The sequence below is a fragment of the Danio rerio genome, chromosome 7, assembly GCF_049306965.1.
Source record: "Danio rerio strain Tuebingen ecotype United States chromosome 7, GRCz12tu, whole genome shotgun sequence".
NCBI lineage: Eukaryota > Metazoa > Chordata > Actinopteri > Cypriniformes > Danionidae > Danio > Danio rerio.
This window is the reverse complement of record NC_133182.1, coordinates 63,990,571-64,009,122: the sequence shown is the minus strand read 5'-3', so window position 1 is coordinate 64,009,122 and position 18,552 is coordinate 63,990,571. Positions and strand designations below refer to the sequence as shown.

The following is an 18,552-nucleotide window of genomic DNA, read 5'->3' as shown; positions in this document are numbered from 1 at the left end:
CTCACTGTATCTCCTCTTATAATTCAAATAGGTCCGTTCCTTTTTGTGGTCTATATAGACTAGTGCATATGATCCACTCAGTGCTGTACTGGTTTCTTTAACATCAACACAAAATCAGACTAAATTCACTGTTTGGAAAATATATTTACACCGTCTTTTGTGAACAATTGTTAATATTATTGCAGTTTTGTTTAATATAGAGAGAATACAGCACAAGACTAGATCGTAAAACGCCACCCCCACCCAGAGAGACTTATTCTATAATGACAGAAATTAAAACACGAATAATGTTAAAAAGAGTCGAAGTTAAAAAAGTACAAATAAATAACTATTACATCATGAGATACAAAATGTATATACAAACAGAAAAGCTGTATATTAGAAGGCAGAAACTAAATATTTGACAATATTAAAAGGCAAAGATAGAACCCATTGGTGTCTACTTATACAAGAAGGAATCCAGTGGCAGAACAAAATTTCCTTAGCAGCTGTGAAATTGGCTATGATTAAGTGTTAAGTTGTGTGGAGAGTGACAAGTTTTTATTTAGAATAAATTTTTTTTTTTTTAAAAAGCACACTGGAGTCAGTTCTACTGTACATCTTTTCCTAACTAAAATGAGATATTATGAGCCAGCTGAGACAAAAAAACAATGAAGTGCAGGACATTCCCAAAAATAATGAAAATAAGTGCAAGTTGTCCATCTGTATCCCTATATACAGTACAACTATTCACCAAATAAAGATATCTGTGCAACTTTCAATTTTGAATCTCCTGCTTATTTTCCTGTGTGCTGACTGTGCTTGTGTATGTGTGCAATGTATTTTCTCCTTTGGGGTTTGCTGAGTTCAGATCAACACAGTTTGGCTATCGTTTATCTGTTTTCTAATATTTGCAAGTGTTTAGACAAACCCTCAGTAAGTATGCTCTTTGACATGACTAAACACATTTCAGCATCTGTAATAATGTCTTGAAGGAGGTGGACACATCAAATACCAGAGAAAATTTGATTTGTAAGATTTCATGAGAAACTGAATTATGAGGTGATGTAAAAATCACTATGTTAACCCTTTGATGCACAACATGGGTCTAAAGTGACTTGACTACATTAATTTTTTTCTGTATTTTTGCAAGATTTTATCTTCATCACGCTCAAAGACTTGTATTGTTTTTATTATTTTTTTTTCTTTTTTACTTTTTGAATATAAATCAATACCACTGTCAATATACCCTTTTAATGGACAGAATGGATGAAAAATCACAGTGTTTTCCTATGTTATTTCTATCATAGCTGAGCATTTATTATAATTTTTTTGCAGAATCTTTAAGTTCAAGTTTAAATCTTTAAGTAAGAAATTAAAATGGTCGTGCCCAACTGAGTCTGGTTCTCTCAAGGTTTTTTTTCTTCACTCCCATCAGGTGAAGTTTTTTTTCCCTCTCCGCTGTCGCCACTGCCTCGCATGGTTCAGGATTGGTAGAGCTACGCATCGATGAATTTGCTTTTCAGTGTTTGAACTCTCAGTAATGATTAAATCACACTGAACTGAGCTAAACTGAACTGAACTGAACTTAAACACTAAAACCTGAACCACACTGTTCCAGTTACTATGACCATTTATGTGAAGCTGCTTTGACACAATCTACATTGTAAAAGCGCTATACAAATAAAGCTGAATTGAATTGAAGTTAAATGCATTTTGTGGTTTACAATTACAGGTTTTCACCAAATATATTGTTTTAAACTTATACAAAAACTATACTAAACAGAAGTATTTGTACATCAAGTTTAAAAAAATTGTTAAAAATGACCCATTTAGCAACATGAGCTGTTTCCTAGCTGTTGCAAAAAGGAACTAATTTACTGCTAAATACTGTTCACCTGGCACGTTCACAACTAAACATGTTTGATTTGTTCTATTTGATGCTTGTAAGTATAAAAATTATTTTACATATACATATTTATTTAATAGATATATATTTTGAGACATACAAACAGATTCAATTGCACACAGTTGCATTCAGTAGTTTCATAGACCTAACGATTAAAGAATTGGATTTGTAATCTGAAGGTTGTGGATTTAATTGCCAGCACAGCACAGCACCCACACAAACACTGGTAGAACATGCATACGCCACACCAGACATGTCAACTGATCCAGCCGAAACTCGGATCAGCGACCTTCTTGCTGTGAGGTAACAGTGCTATAACCACTGAGCTTTGTGTCGCCACCCCTTTAGTTATTTATTTACCATTTCAATTAATTCTATTATAGGATCATGGGACCTCTGCTGCAACAACGATTTACACACAAAAAAATAAAAATAAAATCTCAGCTATCTAAGAAAGAGAATTTTGACAGTTGAAAAGATTTACTGCCAAAATTGATCAAAATTACAAAAAAAAAAAAAAAAAAAAAAGGTAAGTAAGCTTTCAGTACTTTTCTATTATTTAACAGATTTGTATGGGACAAAAACTGCAAACAAATGCAAATGCCTATCCTCTCAAGCAAGGGGAGCTTTTAACTATTAGTTATATACAAACTAACACAGACCAACCATGGTTTATTTACTAATGATCTGATGCAAACTGCACAATTAAATTAAATCCACAGACGTATCAGAATCACTAATAAAATTATTAAATTTAAACATTAATAAAATAATTTAAATTCTAATCTTGAAATATTCTTTCTTTTATTCTTTCTTTCTTTCTTTCTCTCTTTCTTTCTTTCTTTCTTTCTTGAGGCATTCAATAAAATGTTTGGACTCTTCTTGTAAAAATAATCCTGTCAAAATCTGTACACAATCAAACTCAGCTGTTCTCCATTTATCTGGTGTCCAATCTGCCCCATCATTCCAAATCATAATCTTTATAAATTGTACTTGTCTGTCAGTTTCATCACAGAATGCAAATGACAGTCTCGCTCTCTCTCTTTCTTTATTTTTGAAACCTGATATCTACAGGGCATTTGAATTCACTCATGATTTGCATAGCACAGGCAAACGTCTATACTGACGAAAGCACAGCCAGTACAGCAGACGACATTGTAAACACGCCTGTGAATGACAACAGCCTGTTGTGTTTTCTTGACTCTTTTAGCTATTTGATTTTCCAAGCAACAAAACAATATTTCTGTCTGTAAAAATTACAGTAAATTATAATATTAAAGAGGCTGTAAATAAAAAAGCAAGAAGTTTGAACAAGAAAGGGAGACCTGCATCTCAAATAGAGTGTTGCGAAATGAGCCTAGTGTTTTTGTCAGACACTTCCTGCTGAGATCCTTCTGTTTTTCACACCTTCTGCCTGCTGAAAATCCACACGGAAAATGGCAGGCAGGTTACACAACCAATGTCAACCTTAATAGATGTATTTTGCATTTATCTGTCTGTCTTTTGTGTAGAATGCAGTGCCATATTTCAGATGTTTAGTGTGTTTGATACGATGCATTACTAGAGCCATTTTCATTATATATATCTTTATTATAAATTCTCATTTGAGCACCCATCTTAGCTGAAATCCATTTCAGATTAACAGTTTTATGGTAGATGAAATGGAATTTTCCACTCTACCTGACAGGATGAGAAATATAACTCTCAGTAAACATTATCCTCATAAAACAACATACACTGCCAAGCGATGAGATTTTTTATTTTTTATTTTTTGGTTAAAGTTGCAACAGAGAAGTAGAATGCTAATATTTATTAGCAGCCAGATCTGAAGTGACGCAATAAAAACCTGGGAACTTAATTAACATTTTATCCACCCTAATCCACCCGTTTTCCTCATGGATTTTCAAAAATGTGCAAATAATACCAACCATCTCATCTAAAATGTAGGAGGATTCTGTAATTTTTGCATCACTGACTTTTTCACTTGAAGAAAAAAAGTCACAGTAATTCTAAATGCATAAATAAAAAATTGTAATGTAGTCAGTTTCAAACCTTTATTTTAGCAAGATGCTAACACTTGTGTGCAGATGCATAAATCATTTCCAAATGCACTTTCTGAGGTCCAGATAATTTAGAGACCTAAAAAACTTCTCTGCTTTAACTTAAGCTTCAAACTGGACACTGCTTACAATTTCCCTGGGGTTAACAATTAATCATTAACTGACATTTGACACTAAACTTCCTAAACCCCAGGTTAGGATCTTATTAGCATATTTGCTGCGTCATAGTGTCACTGACTGAATCAACAAAGTATGTAACTCATTTACATAAAGGCTTTAGCTCAGCACATCCTTGTACTGTAGACAAGTTTTACAGAATGGACTTTTTGCAGTGAAAATCCAACATTTTTTTTTGTCCATTTAAAGAGATGGATCACCCCAACATTAAAAGTCGGTTTCTTTCTTCTGTTAAACACCAAAGAAGAATTTGATGAAAGCTGGAAACCTTTAAGCATTGATATCCATAGTATTTGTTTGTTTTTGTTTTTTCTACTATGGAATTCAATAGTTACAGGTGTTCAATAGAAGAAAGAAACACAAAAGATTGGAACCACTTGAGGGTGAGTAAATATTGTGTAATGTTTCATTTTTGGGATAGTTGATAGTTAACTCTGCCTTTACCCGTTCCAACCCTGTTTGAGTTTCTTTCTTCTGTTGAACACAAAAGATGGCGTTTGTTGGAAAGAAGCATCCATTTACAGTAGTTCCTTAGTATTTTTTTTTTTCCTAGTATTCAATTCAATAAACTTTATATCCATCCCACAGGGGTCAGAAAATTGTCTTTAGACATAAGCTCACATACACAAACAAAACAAATGCACTTACACAATTGTTTTCCTATTTAAAACAACCAATGGCAGTGGGAATAAATGTCTTCATGTACTTAGCCTTATTTGCTAAAGAGACTTTATAACATCTACAGACATAAATAACTTAAAGGAACTATGTAAAGAATAGGAGGAGTCTTCCACAATAGTGGAGGTTTTTCTTTTTGTTGCTACTTTAAATAAATCAGTGAGAGGTGTTTGTCTCTCACCAATTATTTTACTCGCCACGTTTACCAACCATAAAAGTTTATTTTTGCTTTTAACAGAGAGGGAGTTAAACCAGGCAACAATGTTAAAAGTAGGGATAGACTCAATAAATGATTTATATATGACAATCAAAATGTACTTCTCAATATCATAATTTCTCAGTTTTCAACAAATTCAACAGCTGCTGAGCCTTTTTAAAAACATTATCTGTGTATATCAAAAGAGAATTGAACGTTAATTTCCACACCTAAATATTTCAAAGAACTCATCTGTTCAATTTCCTCACTATTAATAAACAGAGGGTCACCGAATCTGAAGCTCTTTGCCTAAACCCGAAGAAACCGATGGGTTCAGGCTTAAATTCAATCATTTTAGACTGGCTGGGGCTTGCGCTCGCACTCTGGCTTGCGTGGTAAATGAACATTCATGTGATGCATTTCGTTTAGCATGCAAAAGTAATTAAATCATTTGTTACAAGATCAAAGCCTATCCTTGCAAAGGTGAAACAAATAATGACAGAAGTCAGAGAGCGAATTTTGCGGAGTGGGAAAATGTACAGCAAGCTGTCATGGAGGAAAAAAAAAAAAAAGAAGCAGCAGTGAAAGAGTATTCAGTGTTGCAGGACGCACCATCAATGAGCGCAGGTTCGCACTAAAGCCATCTACAGTGGATTAAATAATGTTCCCCCACCTTACACCTAGCCTAATATTGGTTAATAAAGAATTTAAAAATTATAACAAAATTTTTATTAAGTCATAAATGCATAATGTAGACAGAGTATATAGGCTAATGTTGGCATAATTCTTTTATTATTCAGCTTCACTATTGCCTTAAGGCTGAATTGTGAAGAAAAGTGGCAAAACAAATTCCACAGAGTCTTTATCTTCATTTAAATGGTAAGTGTATGTACCTAGGCCAATTTAAAGCCCTGAGATGTTACAGAGGGCTTAATTTATTTCATTGTTCCATCTTCAATGTGGCCTTATGTTAAAACATGTACAAACTAATTCTTAAAATAAGGCAAAAGGGCTGTGTGCATGTGCACATTTGAATCATGTCTGGCAGATTCAGGCTTTTAAAAAGTTATCAATCAAAATGTTTTTGATTGGCCGAATTCTGTCAGGCCTTACTTTTATGGCCCGATTACAGCACGAATATTCAGCACGAATCGAATATTCGTATTTTGTTTGCCCCACAACACATTTCTTTCATCTTACTATGTTAAGCTGCAAGGAATTCTCTGTTGCCCAACTCGAGATAAAATTGGCAAAATTTGGTTAATTATGCCATGTCATCTGCATACTTGATACGTGTCAGATTTTCATGATCATCAGTTATATCCTTTATACAAATAGAAAATAAAATAAGGGATAAAATAGAAGTCAGTTGTTTCTAGCATTTTTCAGAATATCTTGCGTGTTCAACAAAAGAAATTCATAAAAGTGTGGACTGCAAGTAAATATTGACGAAGTTTCACAATTGAGTGAACTATATTAAACAAGATGAAATAACTCTTAAATATACAATACACTGTGTTTTTGTGACTTTCCAAAGCATGTAAGCATGAGGCTTGTAATTTGACAAAATGCAGTGTTTACATGGAGCATGGTTTCAAGACCACAAAAATCAATGCTAAACCCCCTTTTACATGTATTTTTATTGGTTTGGCACAGTTTTCACAAAGCAATGGAAAATTTTAAAAACCTAAAACTTAGTACTTAAAGCACAACAGATAATCAATAGTGCACTTCATGTAAACATTTCAGCCAATTTTCAACTGTGCTAGTGCAATGCACATAATCAAAACTACAAAATCAACTTCACAAAATAAGTTTCATCTACAATATATGCATGTTTAATTAAGGTGCAGTAACTGCAGTTTTGAGTTGCATGTCTTATCTAGTACAATACATTTGTCTACCATTAAATTGATCTTATCGTTTAATCAAAGAGTCCTTTATTATATCCACAGATTCCCATCTAGTCTGATTGTTTTCTGATAATTTGCAAGTTACAAATGACTGAAAAAGCTTTTAGCCTTCAGTAAACGTATGCAATATGCAAATCAAAAATGTGTGTTCTTTGATTACATTTTTATGTTCTATATATATTTTTTATATATAGATTATTATTTTTTTTTTTAGATTGTCTGACTCTGAACATAATATTTAACGTGAAGGCTATGAAGGCTGCGTGTGCTGTTTTACAGCAACATTCATTCAGCAATGAGGGCAATTTGAAACCTGTACCCTGTATTGTTTGCTATTGAATTAGCTGATTGTTACATTGAAAGTACTAAGTTAAAAAGATCTTACTGTTGTGTTTTGGTGACATCACAATGATCTTGTGTTCTGAAACAATGATTATGTGCAACTACAAAGAAATCATGACATCAGGTATTGAATCAGTGTAAAGTTTTCAGAGATTTGAAGCACACTCGTGAAAATACTACCAAGCCAATGAAAAGTAAAAAAAAAAAAAATGCAAACAATGATGATACATTTCTTAACTGAGGGTTATATAAAACACAGTATTTAGCACAGCCGTGGGCAAACTCAGTCCTGGAGGGCTGGTATCATGCACAGATTAGCTCCAACTCTAATCGAACACACCTGAACATGCTAATCAGTTTCTTTAAGATCACTAGAAATCTATAAGCCGGTGTGTTTGATTAGAGGCGGAGCTAAACTGTGCAGGACACTGGCCCTCCAGTACAGAGTTTGCCCACCCCTGCTTTAGTACAACAATAACAGCCTTGTAGAATTAGGATTTGACACCCTTGTGATATACGTCAAAAGAACATGTGGTATCAAAATACAATTTTATTTATTGAGTATCAGCACACTAGATACTCTTACTAAACACTTAGATGTACTTATAAGTGCTTTTCTCATGACCAACACATATAAACAGAGTTAAAATGTGTGGGTGTTGTTCAGCAGATTTGACACAAAGCCAATTAGACTACAACCTGATGTTAAATGCCATAAGAAAGCATGCATTTGCAGTATTTGTGGCAATTCATGCAGCTCAAGCTAAGCCCAGAAATGTGACATTCTGAGCAATTAAAGAGCTGTTTGAGAGTGTGAATGTCTGTGCATGTTTTTACTCTGAAAAAAACTCCATAAATCACAACAATCCCTATACATTTTGAAGTAAAATATACAATCTAAAGAAGAAATCTACTGACAGGGGGCAGAACAGTGCTGACAGCTGACCTCAGCTTTAGAAAGACTATACGCATTAAGCTGTTAAACAGAAGTTATGCGAGAGAAAATTCAAGATCTGTAGGACACCATACATGAGAATAAAAAAAGTCTGTTTAATATTTGTGTTACATTATACCTTTTTATCATCCTACAGCAACTGCAACCCATCTGGACAGTTGTGTAGAGCACCTGTGGAGACAAAAACAGTCACTGTTAGTGTGTGTGTCTATTTCGTATAACATTTTAGAGTTTTTATAGAAGCTGCAGTTTTAATTAATCATATAAAATGAATCCTAACTAAAATTTCTTTCTTGTATTTTTTTACATTTGAGCTTCAGTCAGTATCATGTGACTGGCTAGACAGTTTTCTAAAACAGCATCATGACTCAATAAAATGGGGAAGTAAATTTGCTTTGTAAATTTCACAAGAGACCTTATTTCCAGGTAATAGTCATCAAAAAGAACAAGCTGCTGTCTGACTTTGCAAGCGTCATCTGGAGACTGGTGAGGATCATTTTTGTGAGGTCATGATGATTACCCATGAGTTTCAAGACTATTGTAGATCCATAAACATTGTTTTGCAGTGTACAGAGGACCCACAGATTCAGTTAACTTAAGTCAGATGTGTAAGGGGGGGGGGGGGAAGAGCCCAATTACCAAATACTGTCAAATTTCAATTCTAAGATTTAGGTTAAAATCTAGATTTGTAATTTAATAAGTATTTTTTATATTAATTGTAATTTATTGGTGTAATTTCATTGCATTGAATTTCCAAATGTGTGCAACTGTAATGGTGCTTTCTGATATTTACACATCCATGTTACAATGCTGGATGTACTATTACTATTATTTAAAATCAATATTCTAGATTAGGTATTGTTTGTATCATATAATGGAATATAAGTGTGTCTGTGTGCAATTTTAATATTTTTATATGAAGAGTTCAGATGCAAAAACCTCTAAGTGCCATCTAAAATTTCCATTAAAACAAACATTTTTCTAAGCCTTCTTTATTTTGAGTTTTCACATTAAAGACAATATGGCTTATTCTTTGGCATAAACATGATATTAGTGAACACACATAGGAGTTTGATGAAAATGCTAATTTTAGCTGAAAATTTTAGACGGCATTTAGAGGTTTTGACACTTAAACTCTTCATATAAAGACAATGAATTTTTCTTTTAAAATTAGCATTTTCTCAGCCTCCATTGTTTATGTTTAGATTTTACTTTAAATACAATTAAATTTTTATACAAAAAAATAAATAAAATAAATAAATGCTCATTTTGGAGAAAAAAAATTACAGACAGCACTTGGGGGTTTTTGCATCAATCAATTTAACATTAAGGTTCTTCATTTTTTTTTTTTTTTTTTTTTTAATCATTGTACTTATACACCATTGTGTGGATTGAAATACGCAAGTTGCATTTGTTAAAGAGGTATTTGAAGAATCTAGTGTTGTGCCAGAGCTGGACTGCTGAATCAGTGCTTAGGAGAGTGACTTTAACAAAGGGCCATTCAGTAACTGTGCTAATTCTTTACCTCAGCTGTTGGAACATGCGGACATGATCATGCTTATATTGGTGTAAAAACCTGATGAAATGGGAAATGAGAAACATGAACTACTCACAAATACTCTTAAAGTCAAAGAACCTTTTCTGAACAAAGAACAGTGCAAGTCAAATTACAGAAATGAAAACTAGTTTATTAAACACTTGTCTGTCTATAATCATGTTAAACAGCTGATTAACACATTGTCAAAACATCTTGCAAATTGGTTTTAGTCTCGCTACATTTAAATTCAAATATGTATGCATAATACAGAAACAAAATTGATTTCAACAGATATAATTAAAGCCTTAAATGACCGGTCTTGTATTTCTCCTTGCATCATTTTGAACCAGACTTTTTTTTTTTTTTTTTTTTTTTTTTTACACAATGCTCATTTTTGTTTGATTAAAGAAAACTTTAAAATGTTGTGATTCAACTCTTAGTTGGTTAGCTTGGTTAATGGCTGATAACAGTTTTTATGATCTCTATGGCGAAAGTGAATAAAAAAATAATACTACTGGAATTGACACCAGACAAATTGGGCAACAAAAACCAAGTCTATTGCATTGCAATCCACAGCAGCTCATATTTGCAGTCAGTACTTTTAGCTTGTAATTTCACTAAATTTCTGTGCCAAATGTGCAATTCCATGTGCCAGCAAAACATACGTATTTAGACTCCACCTCCAAAGTGATATTGTGCTCTGCTTGGCTTATGCAGTCATACTCCGTTGTGCTGTTTACACAGACATGATCTCTCAGAACAACCATTTCTCAGTAATATCTGCCAAGCTGTAGGGACACTTTGTTTTGGTTAACATTGACAAAAGATATTAGAGTTAACTTGATATTTGAAATTGTCAGCGATGTAGCTTCAGGACACAAGGACAATCACAAGTGTGTTTGTGACATTCGGGATGACTTCTCACAGTGGCTGGTCAAATAAAATAGTTATTAATACATCCTCTTTTTTTTTGAAGAGCAACACAGATGAATTGACCTTTCCATAGCCTGTCGTGCCATTTCAGGCTTTGGCATTTCTCATGCTCTTTATGAGCGAGCAAGTTCCCTTGTAAATAATTGATAGTTCCGTCTGGCAAAAGATCCATCTAATATGACAGACACTCCCAGACTCTCTCTTTTTCTCTTCAGAGAGACAGCAGCATTAAAAACAGCCACCTCACGTCTCAGTATGACAGAGACCATCACATTTAAGACAGTAACTCAAAAGACCAACATATTCACATTCTACAGATCATTACTACATAGTATTGGTTTTACATCATATTTATTTTAAGTAGTTATGCATTTTGGTCATTTTTATTCTTTTGTTTCAGTAGGTTTATTACCTTAATGTAAGATAATTGTATTTCTGTCTGAACAGAATTTTAAATGCAAGTGCTGATTTAAAGAACATTTGTAATTAATCATCCTGCAAAGCATCGAAAGTATTTATCTGAAACAAATGTTTATAGTTTAGTATTGAGAAATCAACATAAGTATCTACTCGTGGCATCATATGTAATTGAAATAATGACAAATAAGGCAAAATTTAACAGGTGTATAGAGTTAGGAAATATCTGTTGTGTAGATTTATTGCCATGCCAGTCCCTTTGACAGAAACACAAATGGTTTAACAAGTGGAAAATATCATAACACACTAAAACAACTCCTCTCAACTCTCTAACCCAAAAAGTCGGATTTGTCAATGCAATCTGATTGTGTAACTTTGATTTAGTGTCTAATTTATATTAATTTGTAATTAGTTTGAAATCTTGGCATCTTAATTTGTAATCTCACTCATTAAAATTAGGCCCAATCCAAATTCTATTTTTGTACCCCTACACCTTCCTCTTTCCCTTGGCCCTTGAAACAGAGTGTAAAAATTAAGGACTTCAAAATTTACCCCTAAGAAATAGGACAGCACACAACACCTGCACATATCAGCGTTTGTCATTATGATCTCTTGCTTCATATGAGATCAATGATCGCGACTGCTGTAGTTATTCCAGTTGCGTTGTGTTTTTGGTATTTATCTTCAGGAGATCACTGAAGACAACAATATCATATTATCATAACGATATGGAAATGAACTTGTGACTGTAATGGTAGAATTGGGATTGGGAATTGAGATTTCAAGTGTAGTTCTGAAAAATCTCCATTTTGAGGGGTAGCTAGCCCTTTCCCTTAGCCCTAACCTTCAAGCTAAAGAGAATTAGAACACCCCTATCCCTTCACGTGAACATGCAAAACGAGGAGTAAGGGAAAGGGGAAGGGCTAAGGGGTAGAATTGAGAATGGGCCCTAGTATGATTTGCTCATCCCCTTATAAGAAGTAGAGTTAGGTTTGTGGTTATGCCATCTATTAAAAATTGTTTGTTTTCATATAAATTAAATATTACGTACTCATATAAATGTCACTTTTCAAACAATACCTAATAAAGTTACATTTCCTTGTGAGATCAGGCTGGATTTGTCAGCATTTAACCCAAAATTGGGTTTATACATCCCAGCATTTTTAGAGTGCATAGTGTTTTCAGGATATACGTATTGTGTTCATTTAAAAAAAAAATGACGAACATAACTATCAAGCTTCAACGTATACATGACAACTATAAAACTTTTAGTGCACTGTAACAAAGACTATAGAATACACAAGACATTCATTCATTCATTAATTCACTCATTTTCTTTTCGGCTTAGTACCTTTATTAATCTGGGGTCACCACAGCGAAATGAACCGCCAACTCATCCAGCATATGTTTTACGCAGCAGATGTCCTTCCAGCTGCAACCCATCGCTGAGAAACATACATACACACTCATTCACACACATACACTACCGACAATTTATCCTACCCAATTCACCTATACAGGAGCACCCGGAGGAAACCCACACGAACACAGGGAGGACATGCAAACTTCACACAGAAACGCTCCTTACCCAGTCGAAACTCGAACTAGCGACCTTTCTTTCTGTGAGGCAAAAATGCCACCTCACTGTGCCACCAGCAGCCTACACAAGACATGTCACTATCTTTTTGAATGGGGAAAAGTGTAGTGTTCAATATGGCCATGCCTACTAGTATAGGAGCCAATCATCGATCACTATAGACGGACAATATATATATATATATAAATGGACATTTGGATGTTCACACAGGGATGACTCTACCACAGAGGTCCGCCACCATCCATTGCCATGTACACAAGAGCTAGAGCTTTGCTTGGTGATAAGAAGCCAGATGTGGTAGACAGCAGACACCTGTTCGACAGCAGGAGTATGACACGGGCACCTGGCAACGTCTTTGTCAACTGCTAGGGATTATTGCACTTTACAGCAGTCAACATTGCACACCACCTTCCTTTCCATCAATACAATGACAAAACACATTCATCTGTGGCTAACCTATAATAAATGTCAATGAAATAGAAGCTGCCATATGGATTTTCGTTCTGCAGTGTCCGCCAAAGTGTTCCAGACAGTGAAGCATTAGGGCAGTAACTAGGTTCTATGCAATGGTTGACTTTCATATAGAGCAGGGGTGTCCAAACTCGGTCCTGCATAGTGCAGCTCCAACTTGCTTCAACACAGTTGCCAGGAAGTTTCTAGTATCTAGTGAGAGCTTAATTAGCTGGTTCAGGTGTGTTTGATTAGGGTTGGAGCTAAACTTTCCAGGACACCAGTTTCCAGAACTGAATTTGGACACCCTTGACATAGAGGTAGATCTGAATGCGAGCTTGCAGTCAATTTATTATAAGGGGAAATAATAGCATATATTCCTAATTTTGATTTGAATCATATTTTTATAACAATTACTTTCTGTTTAAAAATACAATAATAATGTGGTTGTAATTCATTATTATTATTATTTCAGATTTAGTTATAGTAATTTTTTTATTTCAGCTTTTATTTTTGTTTAAATAAGTTTCAATGGCCAAATTTTCATTAACGTTTTGTTCTAATATTTTTTTTTTCCATAGTTTAGTTAACATTTGTAATAATTCTGCTTAACAACATCAGTGTAAAACAAACAAACAAACAAACAAACAAACAAGTAAACAAAAAAACAAGAAAGTCATTTAGTCACTGAATCTCTGTCTAACAGACCATGACCAGGCGTTCAGGTTCACTTATTGCATTTGGCATACTTTTCTACTGTGGCAGAGAGAGCTTAATGTGCTGCAATTTAAAAAAACTCATACAATTACAAAAACTACCAGCAAATTGAGAAATATATTTAAATGGCACACATGCAGCAAATCCTCACAATATAGTTGTGCAATTTAGGGAAAATATCTAATTGTGATTTTTCTGACAGATATTGCAATTGTGATTGTTGTAGTCAACCTTCAGGTCAATAATCTGTAAGCATGGCAACAAATCGGCAACAGCTCTTAAAACTTACCAGTTTTTGTTTGGTGTCTGACTTTGAAACCAAAATATTCCTATATTACTGATGTCCTGTTTTACTTTGATATTAATTTGATTATTAATGCTTCTGAAGCAGCAGACGCCATTATCCTAATTGCTGTCAAATGAATGAAGATCTTTTCTCAATTTTATGATTTTTTTTTTGTACTTGTGTTTTCTTAAATTGCAGCAAACTAAGCTCTCTCTGCCAAATGTACTTTTCTAAAAAACAAAACATGTGAAACAATATGGTGTAAGAACAGTGATCATTTCCATATAGCAACATTGTAATATGCAAAGCTGGCCTAAAATTGGCAAGATATTGTCCTGTGAATTCCATTACCACAAATGACAGAAAATTAACATAAAATTGTCTCCAAAGATGACTAGAAGATTAATAAATTGCCAGAGAATTTGTCAAAGTTAAGATGAATAACATATCCAGGACTCCATATCCAGACAATTGAAATGTTCCATTTGGAGAAAGGTGATTCGTGGAGAGATTACTGAAGATTGCGGGCTGAAACCGAGGCAGATTGAAATCTGAGCTCTATGCCACTGGCAGACATTTCTCCATTGGAATAAATTGGAGAAGGGAATTTCTCATCACTGTAGAATGTGTGCCCTCCAGCTTAGTTTTCTGGCCTGTGCTTTGAAAGTGACAAATGCTTAATCTCCTGCAACAAAATGGGGGCTTTTCCATTCCTCAACCCCTAACCTACTCAAGACAGACAGACACACACACAAACAGGTAGGCATCCACACACATACACACACAGTCAGCTATAGCATTAAATCACAGGCTTACGTATTTAAGCTCAAAGGCAGACACACAGTATTACGGATCACACACACACACACACACACACACACACACATTTTGCAGAAGGTGGTGTTCTCTGTGAATTACTCAAAATGTTTAAATCCCCTCAACTGGTTCAGCTGCGTTGTGCCAACAAAAAACCTACACACATACACTGGCCTTCACAGCCAAGATAAATAAACGCACAAGCCACTAACGGCTCATTTCCTTTCAATTTGCTGAAAACAAAGTGAAGCAAACAGCCTGATAAACCAGTGTCAAGAGATAATTAGAGCTATCAATGACCAGCTGATTTCACTTATAAAGCTCTACCATACTCAAAAGCTCTCACAGACACAATACAGGCTTTCCTTCTCACATTACACAACTGCCAGGGATATCATTGAACTGCTTATGTTTGTGCATTGCAAATTTGATTGGTGACAGGTCACGCATTTCACAATATTTTAATAGGAAGAATCAATGACATCTGTGTTTACACAGAAAAAGCCAGGCTTATTTTGGTAAGTCAGGTTTATTAATAGTGGATTTGGTTTCATGAATCACATTTACAATAGTTTAAACTCAGTTACTCTGGCAACTTATGCTGGGAAACTAGCCTGGTCTAGGGCAGGTTAACTATCAGGCTAAGTCTAAGTTCAAGCCTAATCAAGGTAATGTTAACATTCATCTGCCATAACTTGATGCTATTTTAATTCACTCAACCTCTTAATAATGATCAAAACTCTAGTCACATAATAGTATATATATATATATATATATATATATATATATATATATATATATATATATATATATATATATATATATATATATATATATATATATATATATATATATATGAATGTATGTATGTATGTATGTATGTATGTATGCGTGTGTGTGTGTGTGTTTATTTTTTTCTTCATTTTCTGTTTGACGCAGAGCAGATTCTCAACACATTTCTAAACATACCAGTTTTAATAACTCATCTCTAATAACTGATTTATTTTATCTTTGCCATAATGACAGTAAATAATATTTGACTAGAAAGTTTTCAAGACACTTCTTTACAGTTTAAAGGGACATTTGAAGGATTAACTAGTTTAATTAGGTAACTGCAATGCAATAAATACTTTTCTTACTTAAATTTTTTGTCTTGTTTTTAGTCCAAATATCTAAAAATTCTTAAATCAAGCAGAATTGTCTAGACAAGCAAAACATACTGTCTTGTTTTAAGATATAATATGCCAAAATTAAGTGAGTTTTCCCTTAAAACAAGCTAAATAATCTGCCAATAGGGTAAGCAAAATAATCTCATGTCAAAAGGAAAAACTATAATATTTTACTTGCCCCATTGGCAGATTATTCAGCTTGTTTTAAGGGGAAAAACTCCCTTAATATTGGCATATTATTTCTGAAAACAAGACAATATATTTTGCTTGCCTAGAAAAGGCTTCTTGATATAAAAAATTTTAGATATTTGAACTAAAAACAAGACAAAAAAATCTAAGTAAGAAAAGCATTTTTTGCAGTGTGGGCAGGTTAGGATAATTAGGCAAGTTATTGTATAACGATGGTTTGTTGTGTAGACTATCAAAAATATATATAATTTAAAAAAGGTTAATATTTTTATTTACAAATGTTTAAAAAAAAAATGCTTTTATTCTAGCCGAAATAAAACAAATAAAACTATCTCCAGGAGAAAAAATATGATCAGACATGCTGTGAAAATGTCCTTGCTCTGTTACACATCATTTGGGAAATATAAAAAAATAATAATAATAAATAAAAAATTAAGGGGGGGGGGGGGGGGTTAATAAATCTGACTTCAACTGTATATACACAAAACATCTTTAAGAATAGAAGGATAATACATTTAAATAAGTTATTTCAAACAAAACAAATCCAAACTACAAGTATTGTGACAAATATTTAATTTAACCTTAACAGGCCTAAATACTGGCCTATATTTTCAAACCTGCAATTTTCTGTCAACCTGCTCTTGCTTTGTTGCAAGCTGTACTGTGTTTTTATTTATTATGTGTAAATTGTTATATATATTTTTACTTTAAAAACAAGCTCTGCTGTTAACATGGGTGTGTCTCATTTCAGAGCTCTTTCATCATAGTTGCCATGGTAGCATACAACAGTCAATGTATCTATGCTCGACCTTCAGGGTTTCACTACAGTAACGTGCAAGAGCTGTTAGATTATTTTAACTGAACTCAGATTAGTTAGATCAAATGTTCTTCGAATTGCTGTTAAGGAACCAATTTAAGTGTGTACATTTAGTTTGACTCATTTAAGTCAGGTTTTTGACTTTAATTCTTGCTTTTCTAAATCACAGCTCCCAGATATGAATATCAGCGATTCTTCCTATTCCTCATGCCACACCAGAATCACCATAATTGCAGGATTCCAGGAAACTTGTAAAAATTGTTCACAACCTCCTAGAACTTGTGAATAAATTGTTAAGTGCTACAAGTTCAACACCATCTCAAAGCAATTTATAACTTTTTGATTAGGTGGCTAATTAGTATGAACTTGTACTAGGGCTGCACGATATTGGGAAAAACTTGCATTGCAATATTTTAATTCACTGTGATATATACTGTAATATCAATATAATTTTGCCAGATGACTCGTATAGACCTTTTTCTTAGAAAGCAAAATTACCCATTATGCTTTGCGTGTATGCAACAGGTACAGCCCGGTGACCGATTTTGATTGCTGGATGCTAAGTGGAAAATGAATAAAATGGCAGTGAATATATATAGCCATAACAATATGCAAAGGCATGTGAAACAACATTATAATAATATAGAATAAATAAAGAAATAGTTCTAGAAAAAAAATAATAAATAAACATTTTAATGGTAAGTGCAATACAAAAATGACCAACAGGAATTCCTCATATTCTATGACTTGGAAAAAACAAAACAACTAAATAATTCCTTGTCTTTTTATAGAGAGGCTACTAATATTGTTATTTCGCAAACATTTCTCAAACACATGGTAAAATAGCAATAAATATGTGTAGGTCTACTGTTGGTTTAAATGCTCAATTTTGTATAGACTTGGAATAATGGACTTGAACAGACATTAAATTGGTCCTGGTCATTAATGCACAGCAAAGTGAAGACATCAGAATACAACTATTCATAATTCTGATGTTGAATTATTGTGTTTGAGACATGTGCTTGCAACCTGTCGTTGGCAACATTATTAGACCTTTTTTCCTACTGGTAAAATTAGACATTTGACATAATCAGATTACCTCTTGCATTATCTTGTTATAATGACACTGTTAAACATTTATTTTCATGCACAACACTCAGTGTTCGCTTTGAAAGAAAAACATATTAAATGCTTGTTGTAATCATAACTTTAAAATGCGATATGATCATTTCAATGATGTGCGCTTTCATACTTCATAAGTGCGGTTTATACTTCCCATGCGGCTCCCAAACGATCACTCTGTTCCACAAACTGAATATTGTTTACAACTTTATTACCTGTTATTCACAGCCTACGCTAGATCTGTTCACTAAAGTTGACTTCATTTACAGGTGCGTCCTCGCTGTGGTAACGGC

General features: G+C 33.7%; 2 protein-coding genes across 2 annotated transcripts in view; one reads left to right on the top strand and one right to left on the bottom strand.

Moving 5' to 3' along the window:
• Positions 1–18,552, top strand: part of LOC141375164 (uncharacterized) — a 340,778-nt gene that overhangs the window by 204,212 nt on the left and 118,014 nt on the right. The window lies entirely within an intron of this gene.
• The window catches only part of zgc:194930, a 39,790-nt gene that overhangs the window by 7,727 nt on the left and 13,511 nt on the right, over positions 1–18,552 (bottom strand). The window contains exon 2 of the mRNA NM_001130770.2: positions 8,328–8,380. Coding sequence (NP_001124242.2) covers positions 8,328–8,359 — 32 coding nt within the window. The 5' untranslated portion in view covers positions 8,360–8,380. The remainder of the gene's footprint in view (positions 1–8,327; positions 8,381–18,552) is intronic.